This window comes from Vicugna pacos, chromosome 7 (genome assembly GCF_048564905.1).
Source record: "Vicugna pacos chromosome 7, VicPac4, whole genome shotgun sequence".
Lineage (NCBI taxonomy): Eukaryota > Metazoa > Chordata > Mammalia > Artiodactyla > Camelidae > Vicugna > Vicugna pacos.
In genome coordinates, this window is record NC_132993.1 from 4,770,012 (window position 1) to 4,792,903 (window position 22,892).

Below are 22,892 nucleotides of genomic sequence, written 5' to 3' on the forward strand. Positions count from 1 at the left end.
TGGACATATGTCTGAGCTCTGGTAAACTGAATGTGTCAAGATGTGTCAGAAGAGCATTCTGTCTGAATGTCACACTGCAGCATGCCTGTGGGGACATGGTGACAAGCCAGTCTTAATTCACCTACTGACTCACTGGGCTGGGCTGCCATGCTGGGATGCAAGACAGTTTGCTGAATATATTCATTTCTCTCTCTTCCCCCCTCCCCCCCCAAAATTCTACTGAAATGACAGCAGCCAGTGAAATTGAACCAAGAAGTAGTCTTGCTCAACAAAAGCAAAGACTTAATTCTTGGAAAAGACCAGTGAAGTGGATAAACCTGTGTCAGGTCTGTTCAAGAAAAAAAAGTGGAAATGCAAAGCATTAGAAATTACCCGGGCTCCTTAATTATGAACTTGGAGGTTCAGAAAATAGCATTAAAAGAAATCTGAAAATATCAAATTATATCAATACATTTAAAACTCTTCAGTCACTTTTGAATAAATTTTATCATTTCATATTTTCCTGGTTAGTTACCTCTTTCATCAATCACCATAAAATAAATTAAAAAGTAATTAACTGAATTGTACACTTTAAATGGGTGAACTGTATGGATGTAAATTCTACCTCAATAAAGGTTTTTTTGTTTTTGTTTTTAAGTAGTTAAAGTTCCTCGCCCTTCCTCTGCCCTAGGCCTGGTATTCAGCCTGTTGATGGATGAATTCTGTAAAACTTTCAGGGAGCAGGTCATTTGAATTACTTTAGGGCATAGAAAAGGATGACCGCTTCCCGGCCCATTCTGTGGTGTTAGCTTGATCCTGATATCAGAGCCAGATGACAGCACACGGAGAAGAAAACAAATGATTAACCTGGCATTGGAAATATGGGCAGAGCTCCTACATAAACATCAGCAGTGAGCCGTGCGGTCTGCTGTGACCAAACAAGGTTTTGTCCTGGAAACGCAAGAAGACTGCAGTTTGTTAAGAAATCCACCGAGGAATTAATGTCAACAGATTAAAGGAGAGAAGCTTCTGGTCATCTCAGTAGATACTGAAAAAGCAACTGATAGGATTCAACATATATCCCTTAACAAAATCCTTAGTAAGCCAGAGAGAGAAGGGAGCGTCTTTCAGCTCCTGGAAGCACATCGGCTGGGCGTCATCGTGTTGTTCCTGCATCACCATTAAGGTGTCCCTTCCTCTGCTGACCTGCGGGCGCCTGGGGCTGGATCCCTGGGAGCTAACCTGGGTCCTCACTGTTGCTTCAGCTCAGTAACTGGGTTCTTTTTCCTGAGAAAGAGGAAGCATTGGCCGTGATAGATGTTTCAGCCATGTGGTTCCCAGAATTAAACGTAAAGTCATTTTAACACTGGTGGGAATCACAATCGTTTCAAAGTCACTGCTTTGTCTGTCTGTGACATTCTTTAAACATTTACTGCAACCAACTTTGAACCATCTAATTAGGGAGACTGTGCCTTTGCTTACCTACATTTTCCTTCTTAATAAGCCTTTGCCCCTTATCTAGATGAGCACGTGCCTCTCCCTCTTCAGCGGATGCTTTTGCCCCCAACACACACAAAACCATAATGCCAAAAGTGTGGAAAGGGAAAAAATCTAATGCATTTCATTTATTCTGCTACCTTATAAGTCCTGTAAAATTAGATTCAAGCCTTTACTTTGTTAATATTCATGTTTCTAAGCACTTTAGGACAACTTGTACAAGAGTTTAATCTTTTCATATATTTTTAACTTCCACATTTCCCTTTTTGCTTATTTCTTGCTCAACTATTTTAAATGGTTTTCTAAAAAGAGAAGATACTATATGAATATAGCAAACTTGTGTTTCTAAATGTAGAATAAAGTATAAAAGACACATTTTAAAGTAGCTAACCTATTGATAATCTTTTTCTCTTTGGAATTACAATGAAATGTCTACATTAAGTTAAAATAGGGATTGGAAATAAGTCAGGTGTTTTTGTCTTGGGTCTTTTTTTTTAAACATTTTTTATTGATTTATAATCATTTTACAATGTTGTGTCAAATTCCAGTGTAGAGCACAATTTTTCAGTTATACATGAGCATACATATATTCATTGTCACATTTTTTTTCTCTGTGAGCTACCATAAGATCTTGTATATATTTCCCCGTGCTATACAGTATAATCTTGTTTATCTGTTCTACAATTTTGAAATCCCAGTCTATCCCTTCCTGCCCCCCACCCCCTTGGCAACCACAAGTTTGTATTCTATGTCTATGAGTCTATTTCTGTTTTGTATTTATGCTTTGTTTGTTTGTTTAGATTCCACATATGAGCAATCTCATGTGGTATTTTTCTTTCTCTTTGTGGCTTATTTCACTTAGAATGACATTCTCCAGGAGCATCCATGTTGCTGCAAATGGCATTATGTTGTCAGTTTTTATGGCTGAACAGTATTCCATTGTATAAATATACCACATCTTCTTTATCCAGTCATCTGTTGATGGACATTTAGGCTGTTCCCATGTTTTGGCTATTGTAAATAGTGCTGCTATGGACACTGGGGTGCAGGTGTCATTTTGAAGTAGGGTTCCTTCTGGATATATGCCCAGGAGCAGGATTCCTGGGTCATACGGTAAGTCTATTCCTAGTCTTTTGAGGAATCTCCGTACTGTTTTCCACAGTGGCTGCACCAAACTGCATTCCCACCAGCAGTGTGGGAGGGTGGGGTTTTCCTTTTAGTGGCATTAGAGCAATGTGTAAATTTTGCTTTAAAATGCCTTTCATCCTTGCACGCTCAAGTCAGGGTTTGAATCATTATGATGACCTGTGATCATGACTTAAAATAAGGCATTCAGTTGTGGTAAATAAAAGAGATGGGGGATTAACAGATATGTACTACAGTATATAAAATAGATAAACAACAAGGACCTCCTGTAGAGCACAGGGAACTATATTCCATATCTTGTAATAACCTATAATGGAAAAGAATCTGGAAAAGAATGTATATACATATAACTGAATCACTTTTCTGTATGCCTGAAACTAACACAACATTGTAAATCAACTGTGCTTTGATAAAAAAAAAACTTTAAAAAGAATTTTAGGGGGCTTTGGCTCTGGGGTGGGGTGGTGTTTCCTCCCACACTTAATTGCCTGTGTTGGCCGAGAGCCTCTTTCAGGTGGTGACTGGACAGTAGTTGCTTTTTCTGGCCCCAACGAGAGGCCACTGTCCCTTCAGGCTTCCCCCCACCCATCATCCTGTGAGCCGCCTGCCCCGCGGCTGGCCGTGGAGGACACGGAGCTGGTGTGATGTGTCAGCCTGGGAGCTGGTGTGGTGTGTCAGCACGCGAGCGGGGCTGGGCAGCCGGCCGTCCTTCTCTTTCATCCCGGAGGCTGTAGTTGCGCTTCTGACGCGAGGGCTCTAGGGTTAGAGTGGTTTACAGGGGCGTCTGGCCCAGAGCAAGCAGAGATAATTCTGCGTGCCGCGGAAGGGGGAGGGGCAGCGTTAGAGAATCCAGGGCGGCTCCCTGAACCAGCCTGTGGCCTTCTCTTCCTCTCCCGCTCTGAGCGGCATCCCCATCCGGGGCTCTGAGACACTGGCGGGGGTCCTTGGGCCCTCACCGCGTCTCGCTGTCTGTGTCGAGCCCTGTCCTTCTTAGACTCACAGATAACCAGTGACAGTCTGTCCCCTTCGCTTTCACGTAATTAAGACAAGATACACTGAAGAATCACACCATCTTAGAATAATTTTTTTTACGAAATCTAAGTTAAAATTATATGTAAATAGGTTTTAGAAAATAGTATATGACCAGGGATATAAGACATTTATCTCTGAAATGTGATTTCATCAAATTTTTTGCTGTGTTTTCAGGTTTTTAAAATATGTATACAATAAAGTGAACATTTTGACATTTTCTGCAGTTTTATCCGATTGCATTACTTTTTTCAGTCCAGTAGAATTAGAAAATGGCTTCAATATAAAATACACTTGCAAACACTTCTTAACTTAAGATCAATGCTCTTTCACTTAAAAAAAAATTACAAGGCACCTTCTCAGGTGCATTATTTCTCTGACTAAAACATCCTTTTCCAGTCCTTCAGTTTTACAGAGGCATGTATATAAATTGTTTCTTTACTGATCATTAAATTTAGAGTCACCAGCATTCTTTTAAGCTTGTGTGCTTTATTATCATTTTTCTCTCCGCGGATAGAAATGTTGCATAGTCATCTCAGATTCATCTTTGGTCCCTCCCTCTGACCTGCGTGTCTTTCAGTGACATACAGTTAAGAGGCACGAGCTTGTCCTGACACCTTTGAGGAACTAGCTGGCGCCCGTCTGCCACCTCGGGAAGCTGCGGTCTAAGGCAGACCTGGAGCTGGTACAGGGCACGTGGCAGCCGGAGAGGGAGTTACTCACGGAGCGCCAGGGGTGTCGACCTGGAGCCGGTGCTTGTGACTCAAGGGCCTTAAGGAAGGTGCACGGGGCCCAGGTACTGAACTCAAAGGTGGCAGAGGCTCCTGAGCCGCTGTGACAAAGTGCCACAAACCTGGTGACTTAGAACAGCAGAATTTTGTTCTCCCACAGTAGGCAGGCCAGACGTCTGAGATCCGGTGTCAGCAGGGCTGGGCCCTTCTGGAGGCTCGAGGAGTCTGCCCCGGGCCTCTCTCCTGGTTCCCGCTGTCCGTGGCGGCATCACTGTCATCTCTGCCTCCATTCTGCACGGCCTTCTCCTCTGTGTCCATGTCTCCTCTCTTCAGTAAGGACATTGGTCATTGGATTTAGGACCCAACCTAATAATCCAAGATGATCTCAACTCAAGATCCTTACCTTAATTACACCCGCAAAGACCCTGTTCCAACTAAGGTCTTCTGACACTCCAGGTAGACATATCTTTTGGGGACCACTATTCAGCCCACCTCAGAAAGGCAGGTGGGATGTCAGTGGGACACATGGGACGGGACGAGAGCACCTGTGCGCAGAGCAGAGGCAGACACAAGGACAGGTTCCTAGAGTTCCAGGCTTCCTTTGAGAAGGAAGTATCCTAGGACATGAAAAATTTCCTAGAGGGTGTGGTAGCGCGAGGTGGCTGTGAGTGACGTGGTGTACTGTGCTGAGTGAGGACTTGTCAAGGGTGGTGTGTAATCACACCTGCTTTTTAGAGAGAGAAACACTTACTGCCACCCTTTCCTATTGAATGTGTAGAACTGTCGGCATGTAAACTTAGATGTTGCATTTTCCAGATTGTTTTGTTAACCTTCACCAATCAAACGCCTTAACATATACGTTCCACTTCCCAGCGGTGCTTACTAACAGCTCCCGCAGAGAATGATGCATATTATTGGAAGATGTGACATCATTCCACGGACATGCTGCTTTCATGGACCAGTGACCCAGATGCCAGTGTGAGACTAGGGACGGACACAGTCACCAGAGAGTGGGACACTGTCATACTCTCTTAACCCCAGCTGCCTTTGAATAGTGAGAGTTGGAACTTGCCTGCTCAGGAATTTTAAGAATTTATTCCAAATAATCTGTTATCGTTGAATGGTTTGGAGTATCTGGTTTTCTCCCTGTTGGTTCAACTCCAAATTACTCTTACTTTATACTTCAATGCATTTCGTCCTTCAAGTACAATTTGAGACTTCGTCATAATAAAAATAACACCAAGGTGCCATTTAATCAGGAAGTTTATCCTAGATGTGGAGAAGCAATGGTATTTTATAATATTTTATTTTCTTTTCCTAACTTAAAACACCAACACTTTTGTCACCGATGTTATTACATCAGTAATAATCTAGCCTTATTACAAACCACAGTGCATTTTATTGTCATCTGTTTTACATATTCAGCTTCTTGCTTTTTTTGGTCACACTTTTTACATTTAAAAAATAATGTTATAGACCCTTCTCATAACCCAGAGCCCTTGGAGAAAAACATCAAATTCCAGGCGAGGGGCATCCTCGCAAGTGCCTGCCCAGTGCTCCTCAGAACTGCTGAGGCCGTCAGATCAGGGTGTGAGGAACTGTCACAGCCGGAGGAGCCTGAGGAGCTGGGCTGCGTGTGATGCGCTGTCCTGGAGGGATAAAAACTAAGGAAATTGCATGATTGTAACAAACATACCACACTTGAAAGACTCTAGTGACCGAGGAGACATGTCTTATCACCTGGGGGCTGGTGATGCTCCAGAGAGAACCGAGGGACCCTCTGGTCCCAGGGGACCCCGAGGGCCCCAATCTCCACACCCCTGGGGGCCACAGGTGTGAGCACAGACATCCTGGGTGGATGGGAGAGGACACGTGCCGGCTGGAGCACAGCCTCCGACCAGTCCTGACGCGGCATGGCCTGTATGTGACTCAGAGTATGCGAGAGAGACAGCAAGTCTGTGCTGAGACAGACAGACAGCTCTCCCGCACAGAAGAGGTCCAGATGGTTTATGTAGCTGCTTCGCCCTCAGGGAGGTGGGGCGACCTCCCTGCAAAGACTGCAGCACGAGAGAAGGGGAAGAGGAACTGTGGTGGGGAAACCGACAGAGCCTACCCGGGCCGGGTGGTCGTGTTGGTGGCAGGTACCCTCGAACTGTGGGATGAGAAAGCACTTCACTCTCCGGTCTTCCCGTCAGAACACATGACCCCACGACTGAGATCACGAGAAAAACAACGTACAGATCCAAAATGAGGGCCAGCCCGCAGAACGCCTGCCCAGCACCCCTGGAAAACTGTCCAGGTCATTGAGAAAAGGAAGGGCTGAGAAGCTGTCCTGTCCCGGGCAGGCTGTGGTGCGTGGTGACTAAATGCGCCACAGTAGCGTCAGCTGTTGCCTTCAGGGGACCCCGTGTGGGGTGCACAGGGGCCTGCTTTGTCTCCACAGCCTTCCTGGAAAGCAAAAACTATTCCAAATGAAATGTTTAAATATTTTTAAAAATCAACAGGAATTTAAGTTGGTGCCCCCCAAATATGTTTAACCCAAAACTTTGAGTTTTAAAAATTCTAAAAGTTTGAATATTTGTTTTCATAGTATTTTAAGATTTTATTTCAGATAGTTCTGTCGTGATATTAACATCTATGAGACATGCACGTCTCTTACGAAAATTCTTGATTTAATTAATGGACAAAATATCTTGTAAGGGTTCCTTTCTGGGAGATGGGCTGTTACATTTTATTACTTTCCCTCTTGATTCATTCATTTGAATTTTAGGGGTATGGGTCTGACCGACAGTTTGTAACTTAAGCGCTAGTTAAGCGTGTGCTTGACGGCACTGCTCTTTGAGCCCTGTGTGCGTAAATCCCCCGCTGAACATGCTCCCGGGAAACGACTCGTTCAGCAGCATGGTAATCGGCATCCTGGCAGTGTGGGAGCAGTGACGGCAGTGTTCTGGTTCTTATCTGTGCAAGACTCCTATTTCCCGGTGGATAAATGTTTCGAGAAAAATGGAAGCACACCGACTTAAATTCCATCCATCCATTCATAAGCCCGGACTTGTCCTGTGATAGCGCTCATGACGGTGTAGTGACCGTCAAGTCGATGTCTCTCCTCCACTTGTCGGTGTTGTCTGCAGGGCAGCGGCATGTATGCTGGGCCCCCAGGGACCCCAGCCTCTAGCACAGCAGAAGCTCTTGGGAGCAGATGCTTTCAGTGCCTCCCCTGCATCCAAGTTCTCTTATTTGAACACCTCTGCCCGAGGGTGTTCTTTGGAGCAGGGCTTGTGGGCGCAGGGCAGGAATGCCAGAGGTAATGCCCCAGGGTAGCCTCTAATCAAAGGGCGGGGCGGTCCTGACGAGGAGCCAGTTCGGAGGCCAGGCACAGTCTCTCTGGGTCCCCAGCATCTGTGGCTCATTGCACGGGGCTGTGGCCTGCTTACGGGGGCTCCCTTTTGGACTTTTTCCTTCCCTGTCTCAGTTCCCCTGGTCTCAGGGTCGGCTTTGGGAGAACCCACACTAAAACCATGGTCAATAAATAGGAATTGACAATTAATTAACCTAATAAATGAGGAAGATCCTGGTCAAAGAAATTATCATCCGGGAAGAAGACCATCAGAGCTGCACCGGTGGCGCGTATGTTTTCAGAGGAAGAGGTCACTGCAGACCTGCTTCCTCACCTGCGCAGCTCAGGGTTGGGTCCTGCCTTGTGCTTCTGCCATCCAGGACCTCTCCTCTCACGTGGTACATCCTGGTGCCCTAGTTCTCCAACTCGTGAGCTCGGAGCACAGAGACCGTGTCTGTGTTCACCTCGTGTCTGGTCTGGGGACAGTGTCAAGCAGACAGTAGCCCCACAGGTGCCTGTGGGACGCATGTGTCCGAGACCGGGTGAACTGGCAGAGGTTTTGTGAGGGGAGTGTTGGAGTTGTGGACATGGATTCAGTCCCGCTCTGGTCACTTCCCAAGTCTGACTTCAGGCGAGTTGCTTAGTCAGGTCCTATGGAAAGTGAAGAAATGGAGGCCCACCCCGTAAGGTTGCCACAGAAATTAACTGAGGAAATTTACGGTACAACCTGGTGTCACAGTCCAGGAGTGCCTGGTCCGTGGCAAGCACCTCGGTGTTCGCTGCTTTTGTGGAGAAGATGGCACTTGAGGTTGGGTTGAAATTGAGCAAGAAGCAGTAGAGAAGGAAGTTTAAATTAAAGCAGGACAAACCAATGCAGCAAAGTGAGATTCAAGACAGGAGGGAACGCAGCCGGGAGCTGTGTGCCTGGGCGTGAGAACCCAAGTGGGAGAAGGAGGTGGCGGAGGAGCCAGACCACGGAGGTTCGTGAAGGCCAGACCTGGTTGTCCGACTTTATCCCACGAGCAGCAGGGGAGGTATGCGAGAAGATCGCTGTCCAGGAGGTGAGGGGAGTGGTGGAATTATGAATTACAGTTCTCTGAAAAGAGGTCAGAATGAAAGTAGAGATTTCGGAGCGGTTCACATGGTGTGTCATGAAATTGGCAAACCAGTCAGCAGACACGGAGTGTTGACCACTGTGGGAAGTGGAGTAACGAGGAACGTGGTGGTACCGTGCTGTTTAACTTATTTTGCTAACACTTATTTAGCATGTATAATAAAGTAATATTTTTTCTTGGGTATTTCCCGGGTAATGTAAATCTTCCCCAGTGTGCAGGCTGGTGTGGGCGAAGCGGAGCTGTCAGTCTCTTGGACACGTGTTCTTTGCACCCGGAGGGTGGGGGGCAGATCCTTGCAGGCAGTGGGTGCTGGGCCATCCTCCAGCTACACACAGCTCTGGGGTCACAGTACGTTGGCATTGCTCCAGCCAACTGTCCTCTAACCTCTACAGAAATTCAAATAATAAAGGCAACATCATATATATTTGTTCACATAGTTACTGCTTTGAAGGCTCTTCTCCTCTTTGTGTGAATCTATATTCCACTTCATGTTTATGTAAATGATGCCTTTAAACTTCCACTTGTTCGTTGCTAGTATATAGAAATACAATAGCATGTTTTTTTTTTCTTTTGTATTAACTGCGTTCTGTGACCTTGCTAAACTCTTTTTTTAGATCTGGAAACTTTTTTGTAGATTCTTTGGTGTTTTCCATGTAGAAAATCATACAGTCTACAAATAAAGACAGTTTTGCTCTTTCCTTTTCCATCCACATGCCTTTGTTTCTTCCTTGCCTTACTGCACCAGCGAGGACAGTGCAGTGCTGAATGGAACGGCTTCTCACTCTTACAGGGAAAGCATTTCTTATTTTCCATTAAGTCTGTTAGGTTTTCCATGCATTCTCTTCATCTGATAGAGGAAGTTCTCTATTATCACTGATATTTGCCTTTTTCCTTTCCTTTTTAGCAGAAGACTCAGAAAGTGGCGTTTACATGCGATTCATGAGGTCTCACAAGTGTTATGACATCGTTCCAACCAGCTCAAAGCTTGTTGTCTTTGACACCACGTTACAAGTGAGTGTGCCCAGTTTTCCTGAATTTGGGATGTTATTTGGATGGTGCTCCATAAGGTGATTTGAATCCAGCAGCCCCCACAGTGGGTGTCAGGTCCTCTCTGCACATCGGGCATCATGTCGAGGTTTGCTCTGAACTCTCGGCCGTCGTGGCAGCCTACTAAGGGGTGTGCTGTTGCCACCCTCTTTTACAGATAAAGAAACACGAGTTCTGTAGTTAAAGAACTTAAATCACAAAGCTGAATCCACAAATTCTAGAATTTAAGAACTTAATCTGCAGAGCTGGTGAGCGACAGGTTCTGGAATTTGAACACAGGTCTGTCTCATGCGTGTAGACCCTGAGCTTGTAACCATTAAGCTGTGCCACCTCCCACAGCATATCCTGATGGTCTTTTCTAGTTATTTAGTAGAAAAATGAAGTTGAAATAATATCAGTTAAGAAGAAAAAATTACTGAAGTGGATAATCTCTTGATGGAGAGAACTTTATTGACCTCTCTTCACAGAAAATTTGAACCTGATTATTTTGGTATTGCAGCTCATTTTATACCAGTATGACTTACACAAATCATATATGAGAAGTCCTAAATAACACATTCAATGTAACGGTCAGAGTATATCCAGTGTAATGAAATACGTGTGCATATACATGTAGACATGTGTGCATTTAGTGTGTAAATTTACACATAGATCTTTACCAAGCAAAATTGCCTTCACTTGGGTTCCCCAAAAGTAGCTGCTGAGCCAGGAATTCACGGGAAGTCAGTGTTTTATTAGGGTGTACTCCCAGGAGAGCCCCTAAGAGACCAGGGGAGGAGGGGGGCAGAGGCCCTGCAGGGGTGGCTCTCAGGCAAAGGCCGGGAGGGTGGCCTCCATCCATCCCTCAGCAGAACTCTGGGGGCAGAGTGCCCTTGTGAGTTCACCCTACCCTCTTTCAGCTTCATCCAGGGCTGTCCTGGGAGATGTGTGCCCAGCTCTGCCCAGCGCTCTGGGACCCCTCCCTGCCCTCCCCCTCCTGGTCTGCTGGCACCCCCAGCAGCCCGCCCCTGCAGCTCGTCCTCACAGGACACCTGGGCTCTTGGGGCCACTTTGCCTGCATTGTGTCTGCTACACAGAATTCTTGGGAATATAAAAATAGCTTTGTTCTTTATTTTCCAATTGTTTTTGATTTTTGTAAACTGACCTTGTATCCTGTGACTTTGCTAAATCCACTTTGGACCAGGTAATCTTCAAGGTCCCTTCTGCAACTCTTGACTCTTTGACACAAAGAAGACAGAGAAGCAACCAAATACGATTTCAGAGGGAAAGTGGCCAACAGTGACTTTAAGAAATTTGGTCTCTACCACTGTAACTATACAGATTTCAACAGTAAAATAATTAGAAATTCTGGATTCCCCAAAAAAGAACTAGGTCAGCCCATCTCACCCTCGCTCCCATCCCCCAAAAGGCCTGACCATTGGTTTTCCACCAACAGAAAAGCAAGTGACAGCTGGTACGACCTGTGTCTGCTTTCACTCTTACTCAGCTTTTCCCTTGCCATGAAATTGACTTTTTCCTGAATTTAGAAATTTGCCAAAGTGAGTAATACATGAAAAATGGGATGCTTTGTGGATCATCGGAGGTCACCACTCCAGTAAATATCACTTCCCTGGTTAACAGAAGCTGTGCGCATCGTCTCCTGGAAGCCAGGAATCCTGTGAGGCTGTAGGCTTTAAAGGAGCTAAAGTTAGTTACCATGGAAATGGGGGGGTTGGCATTGGTTACAGCAAAGTGAATGATGTATTTGAAAGGGGTGCGTGGACCGTTCTGCAGACACGGCTGCAGTAGGAGCCGTGGAAACGTCTCAAGGGCGAGGGAAGCAAGCAGGAGACAGCGCGGCCCAGAAACGGTCAGAACACCCTCGGTGAGAGGCCGCCTGATCAGATTGTGTGTGTGATAGGATATCACGGGGCCTCTAAGAATGAAAAAGATGTCGAGAATATACTTGTTTTTAAGTTAAAAGAAAAGCAAGTTGCGGAACAATATTTATATACCGACCAGGTTATTCTGAGGGTACAGAGTAGCAAAGACACAACTCGTCTGGGGAACCGGAGTCAGCCATTTCCAAGTAAACTGAAAACGGAGGTCCAGACGGCCAGAGGCGACTCGGACAGCGGGGAGGGGCGGTGTGCTGGCCGCCCGCCCCAAGACGCCCAGGCGGGACTGTGACACAGCGCTGTGCCGTGTCTGCCATGCATGGGGCCTCGGGCCTGACGACCTGGGCACCTGATGCATGTCCGGATCCCATCCACTGTGGCCCCCTGTCCCCGCTGTCCCCGCCCCTGGCCGCCTAGGTGATGGGCGTCTGCAGCGCCGGCCCAGGCATTCTCAGCAGTTAGGGTCGTGGGAGCCCAGGCTGAAGTGTGACTGAGGGGGACGAGGTGCTGCCTGGCCCGAGCGGGCACCTCCCTTCAGACACCTCCACTGTGGCCAATGCCGTGGAGCCCGGCGCTGGGGCTGGACGGCCCGATGCCACCCAGTCGGAATGGGGCACAGGTGCCTGGTCACTTGGCATCTCAACCCAAGTTGTTCCCAGGGTTGGTGGTGAGCCAGAAACTGTTTCTCAGAAGGAAAAGAATTAACTGCAGAAGAAGGCATGGTGTTTTGCTGTTTGGTTTTTTTCCCCAAAACCCAGTGGCTCACCTGTTGGTGCCTGCCAACATTCGTTCAGCACCCCCAGCACCGCCTTCGTCGGTCGCAGGCCAGTGGGGACAAGGAGCCTGGCCTTGCTGCAGGGCCTTTGCTCTGGGCTCCCCTGAAAACAGCTTTCACAGGTCACTCAGTAAACGTGTCAGAGAAGCACTCACACGTGGTATGCGTTGCTTCCAAAAGACCTCGCAAGAGTGGCCTGGGGGGCAGGGGCAGGCAAGTCTCACTGGGCAGGGGGATCGCTGCTGCACCAGGCCATGACCTCCCGCCAGCAGAGTGGATGTGGTTGTCTGGGGAATGGATGACCCCGGGCAAGGCATCTGCCCGGGAACACGTTACTGGGCTTCCAAGCAAAGGACAGTGCTGACCCCATAGAGACAGCGGTTTCCACTGTCAAGGGAGGCTCGGAGCATCCAGGAATCTTGGCTTGTCTGAGTCCAGCCACTGTCCCTGTGCTGGGCTCCAGGGTTGCACTCACGTCAGAGACGGCAAGACTATGGACTGAATGGCGGTGATGCGGCTGCAGGGTTATAGTTTGTGTTGGAGTTAGGAAGCAGTTCAGTAGCTACAGGACAGGGGCTTCTAGGGCTGCCGTACAGACTGTCGGGTTCTCAGTGACTGAGGGTCCCGGTCTGAGGGTGTCTTCCTCTCTGCCCGAGCCCCGGCACCCTGGCAGGACTGCCCACACCACATCCTGTGTTCCTTTTGCTGCAGTGACAGCTGGTGCAGCAGCCGCCTGGACCTTGTACTGTGGTGGTGACAACACACTCACAGGTGATGCTTATACCATCTTGATGTCACTGCCTGCCCAGGGCCATGGGGATCTGCTTCTCTGCTGACCAAGAGCTCAGCACTGTGTTCAGGCCCAAAGACATGAGCCCAGTCCCAAACCCTCTGTCCCCAGAACCCTGCCTGGTGCATTTCTGTGTCAGTCAGAAGCCGCACCAGCCATTGACCAGAAAATTAATGTAAACAGATGTTAGTTGGATATAAGTTAACGGGGTAACTGACAGGGTAAATACTGACCTCTAAGGTGACGTTCTCAAAGTGTGTTCCCAGACCTACAGCTTCAACACAAACTAGGAATTTATGACAAATAGAAATTATCAGGCCATCTCAGACCCACTAAGTCAGGAAGTCACGGTGAGGCCCCATGGTCCGTGTCATACTGAGTCCTTGTAGTGATTCCGGTTGTCTGGACCGCGAGTGGGCGCTGGTCCTTCTCTTCTACAGCCCTCTGAGGCTTGAACACCACTGCTCCGAGGCCTCGTGGAGGTAAGGGAGGTCCTGTGGCGCCTCTTGTAGAGGGCATGCCGTCTGGCTGGCGCTGTGTCGGGGCGGGAGCAGGGGCACCGGGGGGCTTGTCCTGCACATGACGGGAAGGTGACAGACCGGAAGCAGCGGCCGCTGCGGGAAGGGGCAGGTGCCCAGGTGGAGCAGCAGTGTGGGGTGAGGCCCACAAGGCGTGCTGTGGTTGGCCCATGTCCTCTCCCCAAGTTCCTGTGTCAGAGTCCTAAGCTCCAGGTGCTGCAGAATGTGGCCTTATTTGGAAATAGGGCCATTGCAGGTGTAATTAGTTCAGAAGGCATGGGTCCTAGTCCAGAATGATAGACATCTTTATAGAAAGGGAGACATGGACACAGAATTGTGCGCACAGTGGGGGGAGGCGCACTAAAGTGACAGTGACGGCGGAAATCAGTGTGATGCTTCTATAAGCCAAGGGTGGCTAACACACCAGCAGCTGGGCCAGAGCCTAGAACAGAGTTTCCTGCACAGAAACAACCAACCTGCCAACGCCTCAGCCTCAGACTGCCCACCTCCAGGACCGCGAGACGAAAGATCTCTGTTGTTTGTGCCCAGCTTCTGGTGCTCTGTTGTGGCGTCCTTGCCGACTGGCACAGGTGGCGAGCAGTGAGGCGGCCCCTGCTTCCCAGCCCCACCCCCGCCCTCACTTCCCCTGCTGCGGCAGAGCCAGGGCAGAGCTGAGACGGGGCCACGGGGACCCAGTGCCACGAAGTGGAGCTGAAAGGGAGGCTCGGAGCCGAGTGCCAGCTGCACTTGCATTAGTTTGATGGTGTCCCTGCTGAGCCCACTGGTTTACTGCAGTTATATTTCCTGTTTGTACAGTTCCGTGTTATCCCTGGAGCTTAGAATTCTTCCATTTTTTATTTTATTTGAATATCTCAGGCTTTTCACGGCGACTAACTGCCTAATAGGATTTCCTGTGCAGTCAGACCCGTCCCACACGTTTTCAGAGACCACTCCCGCCGGCCTGCATCCTCCTGCTCATCCCTGTCACCTGAGGCTTCCTCTGGTTTATCCCAAGAATTACCTCCACCTCGTCCTGATCCTTGAACAGGTGCTTTTTTGCTTTCTTGATTTAGTCCCTGTTGGCGGAGCACTTTCTCCAGTCCACTCAGGCTCCCGGAACAAAACCCCACTGACTGGGGAGTTTAACAGGAATTTCTCGCTCACAGTTCTAGAGGCTGAGAAGTCCAAGGTCAGGCGTGGGCGGATTCAGTTACTGGTGAGGCCTCTCTTCCTGGCTTGCAGGCGGTTGTCTGGACCGCGAGTGGGCGCTGGTCCTTCTCTTCTTCTACAGACACTAATCCCATCGCAGGAGCCCACCCGTGCCCTCCCCTAACCCTAACCAGCTCCCAAGGCCCCACCTCCAGATACCTTCATATTGGGGGTTCAAGGGATGCAGACATTGTCCGTGGTGCATCCTAAGAAAAGATTCTTGAGAGGTAGTTACTTGAGCAGTTAAACATTCCTTCTACTCAGTCCATAGATGGCTGTGTATAGCGGTCCGTCATTTTTGTTTAGAATTTTGAAGGCATTGTTACATTCCTTCTAGCCACCAGTGGTGCTGAAGAGAAAGCTGTTTCCCCGTCTGAAGCTTTTGGAGTTTCTCTTAATCTCTGGTGCTCCCGAATTCCATAGGATGCATCTGGTTGTGGTCTTTTCCGTCGGAGAGCTGGGCACCTGATGGGCCTGCGGCCCTGACGCACACGTCACTGGGGCTGTGTTCCTTGTGCTGACCCCTCCGTGATTGTCCTCCTGTTTCCTTTCTTCTGGAACTTCAATCAGGAGATCTTGGGCCCCCTGAATGGATCCTTAAATATTCTTATGCTGTCTCCTCTCACTATCTTTTTTCCCTATTTCTCAGAAGTTTCCTTGTTTTCTTAACCCATCTAGTGAGAGCTACACAAAACTACAATTTCTGCAGCTTCAACATTCAAGGTTATGTTGAGTGGCTCATAATTAAACATGAACACCAACAACTGGAGGGGCTTCTGCCCGTGGGTTTCACTGAAGTGTTAGGCCGTCTTTTTCATTGGAAGCCACCAAATGTTCATCTCTGTTTTATTTCTGAAGCAGTTTCTGCAGAAAAATAATCCTTTGATGGTGATGGGAGGTGGCTGTGGTTATTACCTATTTGAAACAATCTTCCTGTTTGTTTTCAGACCTGCCCCTCCCCCACGAGCCTCTGGTCTTGGGTCTCCGGGTCCAGCGAAAGGCCAGGCTGCTGCTCCCAACACCGGACTCTCCCCAGCCCCTCACAGGCTCCTCTAGGCTACGTGTTAACCTGCTCTGCCTGCTTTTTGTCCTGAGTATGTCCTTCTGGGCTATACTCCTTGCAGTGTGAGGATAACTTTTTAAGAAGAAAAGATGTCAGAGACGTTCTTACTCTGCCACTTTTAAACCTGAGGAGCCATAAGGGAAACCCCAGAAAGGGGATAAAGTAGGTGCTGTGGGAGGAGAGGAGGGAGTCTCAACTTTGATTGGAGTGATCTGGGTACGTTTTGTTGTGGAGTAAAAAGTTACAGGTGAGCTGGGTTTTAATAAGTGGAGTTGAAGGTAAGTTCATTAGAAGTAGAAGGAACATTGTGATATAGAGGCAAAAAAAAAAAAAACCACACAAATAAAAACGAAGATAAGTTCCCAGACTAAGGAGTCCGCTGACCTACAGCGGTCAGGCTGGGGCTGGACGGCGGAGGGTCCAGGACCCCATACCTAAGAAGCTGGACCTTCTTTACGCAGTGGAGAGCCATCGAAGACAAGGAGAGAGGCCGTCAGATACTGTTAAATTCATTTGACAGGCTCTGATGTAAAAATTTAGTAAGCTGTATCAGTTTTAAAGAGCTTTAGCTATTCATCAGTAATAATTTTAAAAGCCCCACAATCAACTTAATTACTTAGAATCAGGGTGAATCTGTGTATAGAAAGCAGTGACGCATGCCAGGAACCAGATTCTCATTTTTTGGAAACATCGATATGTTATTTGGCAGTAGTGCCAGAGTCCCTTAGCACAACTAAGGCCTGCTTAGTATTGTAAAAATCATTTCATTTAAAAATTTTATTTTCCATCTTTACGTATCTAATTATCCTATTTTGTTGTTTGAAAATCCTATTAAAATCTAAGATTTTAAATTAGTAACAGTTTGAGCAAATTGCATATCAATTGAGAGGAAATTTACAAAGGTACTCAAGACCCATGGAGTTTTTTCCTGAAATTAGAACTAGATGGTGCCAGTCCTCTTTTTATCCTGTTTATTGGTTAATTGGTTAACACCCTGCACCTCCTATAATTGTGAAGAATTTTCTAAGTGTATTTTAAATTGCTCCTCAAACAACTCCTTGCACGTGATGTTAAGAAAGCCAGCTTTTAGAAGGTTTTGTGATTGCGCAGAAGCTGAAGCCAAACCACGGGCGCTGCAGGCAGGGCTACGACGGGGGACTTAGTCATGTCCACGTTAAGATACCATGAGTGTGCCCTGTCTGCTCCAGTGTTCCCGCGGGCCCAGAGGACAGAGTTGTGCCTCCCTCCTGCTGTGTGGACGTGTCAGCAGCTCCTGTGGGTGAAATTGAAACCGCACATCTTTCTCTGTCTGTCTCTGGTTTGGTCAGTACAGAGTGGAAAATTAAAGCTTTTATTCTTTTTGGCTCTTAATATCAAACATCTTCATGCAAGTCCCGTTTGTAACTAAGACTGTCGAGGCTCAGAGAGGGTGAAGGTACGGGCCGAAGAGAAGTCGAAGTCCGTCTGGTTGGTCTTTGACTTCACCCCGCGGACCCGCCCTGGCGGTGGATTGTTTCCCCTCCGGCAGACGCGACGGCACTTCTCACGCTGAATCCCCAGTGTGCCCTTTGGGGTTGCGCTGCTGCCTCTCTGTCCACCTGGCCAGTGACCCGTCCAGTATCGCGGCGCATCGGAGGGGGACCGGAAGTCGGCGCACGTTGCCAGCCCCCCCTGGCGTCACCAGCCTGCGCCCCGCCGCACACGTGAGCGTCAGCGCCGTGCAGTCGTCCCCGTCCGTTTTCTCCGCAGCGACCTCGAGCCTCACTTGGTGACGCTGAAGCGAGTGGGGCTGCTGGGGAGCTCTTTGGCAGCGGTTCTGCGTTTCTGAGGGAACAGCCATTATATGGAGTGTTGAAGTCAGACCCCTGCTTCTGTTGGTGTCCCCGTCGGTCCCATTGCCGCTGCTTTGAAAGTCTGTTTTCCCTCTAGTTGATCTTCTCTTTGCCTTTGATTTTTAGCATCTTGTCTATGATGTGCCGGGTGTGATTTTCTTTGTATTTTTCCTGCCTGGGTTTTATTTGATTCTTTTGATAGACTCCAGTTTTCTACTGAAATTCACCTATTTGAAGATGATTTGGAAAATACCTTCAGAAAAATTCCAGAGTGACTTTGGAATTTGTATGTTTCTTTTCTCTCATGAACTGTAGCTCCTGAATCCTGCCTGTGTGATGCCCCCCGCCCCCGGCTCTGCTTTCGAATCACGATTTGTATGTTTATCCAACTTATGTAGTTTTCAGCTGTTTCATCAGGGCCGAACCAGAACTTTCTGGAATGGCTTTCTAACAGCTGAGGTCACTTAGGGTTCCATGAATGATCCTGATGAATGATTTTAATACTGGTTTTCTCTGCTAAATCTGTTATTTTGGAGAAAACAGTAAGCACTGTGTGGTTTTAAAAGTGCCCCCACTCCCTGCCTACTCCAGCAGGTTTAGAAAAACAGGTTAAGCAGATATTTAACGTGTTTCAAAATCTGTTTATCTGTGCCTTTCCCGCATATCCTTTCATAATGTTTCCTAGGATCACAGGCAAGGGTTCCCAGCGCGTCGCCCAGGTAGAAGTAGCGCCGCCACTGCACAGCCCTGCGTGCTGTTCAGTGACACAGACAGTAGGAGTATTTTTGTGACTTTTGATAACTAGCTGTGGTTCAGAAACTATTTTACCAGTTGATGGACTCCATTTAGCTACTGTTTCTCTCATGTGGTTGGGTTTTCTCTGCTCACTTTCTCTTCCCCGTTCTCTGCCGGTTCCTCCGTCTGATGGACGGGATCCCTGCTGTACTCAGGGCGCGGCGCCGGACTCGGCTGAGACAAGGGTGGAAGGTAACTAGTGAGAGTCTCCCTTTCCCACCAGTCGTCCTTCTCCTCCTGTGTAGGTGAACCAGGCACCTGCGTGAGTCATTCTAAATAAAGGCAGAATGTGTCACAATAAAGGCAGAAACAGGTGCTGAATTATTCATCCTACTCTGGTTTGAAGCTCTGGGTTCCTGTAATTCTCTCATTTTTTTCACTGTTAAGTAACAAGGGGCTTGGGAATACAGTAGTGAGAAAATAATCTTTCTTTCTTAGTTAAAAAGATAACTATACCGCAGCATAAAAAGAAACTTTTAAGAAATTTACTGCCTTGGCTCTTTAGTATAGTTTAAATTTTTTTGCTTATTTCTCTTTGATCTTTTCCATTTAAACACACGTTTTGTATCATTGTAATGCATAATTTGATAGTGTGCATTTTCACTGCCATAAGCCTTTTTTTACTTAAATGTAGTCCTTATAATTATACTGTTTGGTTTTTTTTTCTCATTGGTATGCCAGTATTTAACAAGTTTTCTTTTGTTGGAGGCAGTTCTTTTTCCAGTTTTTCAGGTTTAGAAATAATGCCACATTGAACATCTTTAATTTAGGAATCCTACTGCTAAAATTTTTGTATGGGTAAATAATTTGACAGAGAAAAAGCTAGTACACAAACAGCGTGAATATCTTTGTGACACAAGCTGTGGCTCAAAAACTGTTCCGACAATTTATGATGCCACCGGTGGTTTTACAGCTGCACTTGGATTAGGTGCTGTAACTAAAAAATAGTGGCTTATTTAGAAGCTATAAATGATGCTTTAAATTCAGTTTTAATTTTCACTTCTTTAATTATCAGTACAGTTGAGCCATTTTCCATACGTTTATTCTCTGTATTTAGAGGTCGTTTTCAGCACCGAGCTTTTTGACTTTTATTAAATCACCTCTGGTGCCGTCTTTCACTGTCTTGATGTCCCAGAGGGTGTGTGTCCTGAGGGCACAGCGAGGTACCGTGTGTGAGCCACTCTGAACAGGGCCCAACCCACAGCAGGCGCGCGGTGAATGTTTGTAGAACGTATAAAAAGTACGAGTATATTACATTCTCATACCGTCTCTTTCTCAAACTCAAGGACGTGAGGAGGCATGCTTGTTTTATTATTGAACTTATGAAAAACATTTTCATTTCAAGTAATTTGATATAACTTCAGTGTTTTGAGATGAACTAATAACCACATATAGGAGAGATTAAACTCTGAAATTTTAATTCTCTAATATGGTTTTAATTATTTAAAGTCTGTATTCAAGAGTCTTTAGATACAATAAGAAAAAATTTTTTGAAGTTAATTGCGTTGTTTCGGATTCTAAAAATAATCTTCAATTCCTCTCTACCTTTCGATTTAATACAAAAGCATATTGCTCATGCTAATAAATTCAATTATTTCTTAGCTTATCAAACCTTAATGTTGAAGGTAAGGTTTGGCAGGCTGTTTGAGTTGAAGGCATTTTCTTCCCTGCACATGTGTGGACTTTAGAAGTGTGTGTGTTGTTTCTCTCGTTTGTCTTAGGTTAAAAAGGCCTTCTTTGCCTTAGTAGCCAATGGTGTGCGAGCAGCGCCTCTGTGGGAGAGTAAGAAGCAGAGCTTTGTAGGTAAGCAGTGCGGCCCGGGGAAGAATCTGAGAACCTGAGGCATTTTAATAGGTGCTGTTTTGGAAAGCAGCTTAGTCAACATGTTAGTTACCAAGTTTTAAAGAACATTCTTGCTTTTACATCCTGGGTGAGGTGGGGCTGCTAAGTAAACTCAAAACAGTGATATACTTACATTGATTTTTTTTAAAAAAATATTTGTTTACTGAGTTTCTTTTGATTCAGCACCTTTTTGGCTCCAAAGGCTGCTCCGTGCTTTGCCAGCACCGAAAGCCCAGGAAACGCAGCCCCCATGCTGTGGTCTGACATCCACCTGTCGGCCGCCTTTGCTCACGTTCCCACCTGGGGGCATCCCTGCCTCCTCTGTCTCATTTGCCTTTCTCACACGGCAAATGAAGTGATGAAAATGTGATTGATACCTTTCCTAGATCGTTGTTAAGCTGTTGAAAATATTGTGTAACTAACTTACAGTCTCCAAGCCCCATAATTTCTCATCTGATGGATTGTAGTGGACAATGGATAGTGTCCCTCTTAGTAAGCATCACATTATTTTGAAATTACTGCTTCATGTCTGCCTTCCCTGAATTTCCAGCGTCCTCAGGGGAAAGGTTCGTGTCTTCATCTTTGCAGTCCTGGTGTCTGGCACAGAGTGGGCACTTAGTAAACAGTGCCTAGGAAAGCCCATTTTTAGAATGCTTCTCAGAAAACAATCCAAGTGCCATCACAAGCATCATGTTTCTCAAACTGATGGGATGCTTTATTTTATTTTAAACGATCGTAAATTATTTACATGTAGCTGCCAGTCTTTTGTGATGTTTTGTAACACTGGGAAAGTTTTCTCAGAGAATTGCCAAATACTGAGATTAATTCCATTAATTACCATCAGATTTAATCTCAGCTAAATTTGTGTATCTTAGTTTGGTGTAGATAATTAACAGAGTAATAGTTTTAAGTAATATCTTAAGCTGTGCTTACAATCCCTAAAGTGTATTTTAGAAGGTTTTCTAGTAACTATTCCAGGTTTGCTTGTCCTTTGACATTTTTCTTTGATGTTCTGATAGTTTCATATTTAACATATAATTCTTTGTTCCAGGAATGCTAACAATTACAGATTTCATTAATATACTACATAGATACTATAAATCACCCATGGTAAGTGCCAGAAATCCTTGTGTCAGTAAATGGAGCTGTGTATTTCTGGCTCTGTGTGTGTGTGTGTGTGTGTGTGTGTGTGTGCAGATTCTGTGTTTTTTTCCTTTTTTGGTTGAAGACTGGTGGTGCTGTTGGTTGATTTTTGCAGATACATATAATGTTCAGGAAACCTCCGCATAAATCAGTCTGATGTTTGAAGCTTGGAGAAGGTAGTCTCAGGAAAAATGAAAGGCAATGATAGCTTTTTTATTCAGCTTTCAGAAATCCTCAGATTAGTGGAACTCTTAGGGTATGGATTTCACCAAATTTCAGATCTTTGGCGGCATTATGGGCAGGCAGGCTGTAGTGTCGGGGCTCCGCCTGGGGCCCCTCGGGGCGGGAGGCTGAACGACACGGCTTGTCCTCCCGGCTTGCGCTTCGGGTGCGGCTTCATGCAGTTACCCCGAAATTTTACAACAAGAACTGTAAGTACTCTGTGGTTTTAAAGAAGTAAAAATTAAAATTGGAGAAACTCAACTCTGACATTTTTCTGCCAGTTAAGAAATGACTGCTGCTGGCTGATTTTAGTGGCAGAACTCCCTGGTCCCTGGCCCCGCTGTTGTGTGAGAGCATAGTGAGAAAACGGCACACGGCCTCTGTCTGACGCTGTGATTTTTGTGATTCTGTCAGCTTATTTGGTTTCTGGTTTTGGTTTTGGTTGTTTTGGGTTTTGTTTTTGTTTTTTTGGCAACAGTGGGAAAGACAGAATTATATACTTTATTTAACTAGTACTGTTTTGAGTATCTAATAGGTAAAAGATCCAATTAATACTGTTTTTACACATAATGGTCAAAATTGCCCAATAATTAAATTCCTACGTAAAACGGGAAAATAAGTTTCTTCGTAAGACATACTCTTAAAAGGAAGTTTCACCTCAGACTTAGTAAGTATTCCGTATTTATGTCACATGATGCATCTGATTTCTTAATACTACCGGTGCAGCTGAATATTGGTTTTCCTTATATTGGTCATATCTCTACTTTTGAACTAGCAAAATCAACACAAATATGATTACTAAATGGGTATATTTTGATAAAATGTAGCTAAATCCCATAGAGTAAGTCTCAGCAATAGCTAATTAAATCAGAATTTCTGAAGAGCATTTATAACTAAATATGCAGTCCAAAGTTTTTCTTAATACTTGAGGATACACTTTTTTCT

At 46.2% G+C, this 22,892-nt stretch overlaps 1 protein-coding gene across 5 annotated transcripts in view; it reads left to right on the plus strand.

The window, feature by feature from the left end:
- Positions 1-22,892, plus strand: part of PRKAG2 (protein kinase AMP-activated non-catalytic subunit gamma 2) — a 242,027-nt gene that overhangs the window by 196,867 nt on the left and 22,268 nt on the right. For 4 of the 5 annotated variants that reach the window (XM_072964204.1, XM_072964202.1, XM_072964205.1 and 1 more), the window contains 3 exons: positions 9,739-9,845; positions 20,462-20,543; positions 21,634-21,692. In XM_072964204.1, coding sequence (XP_072820305.1) covers positions 9,739-9,845; positions 20,462-20,543; positions 21,634-21,692 — 248 coding nt within the window. The remainder of the gene's footprint in view (positions 1-9,738; positions 9,846-20,461; positions 20,544-21,633; positions 21,693-22,892) is intronic. The other variant, XM_072964203.1, reaches the window with a different exon arrangement.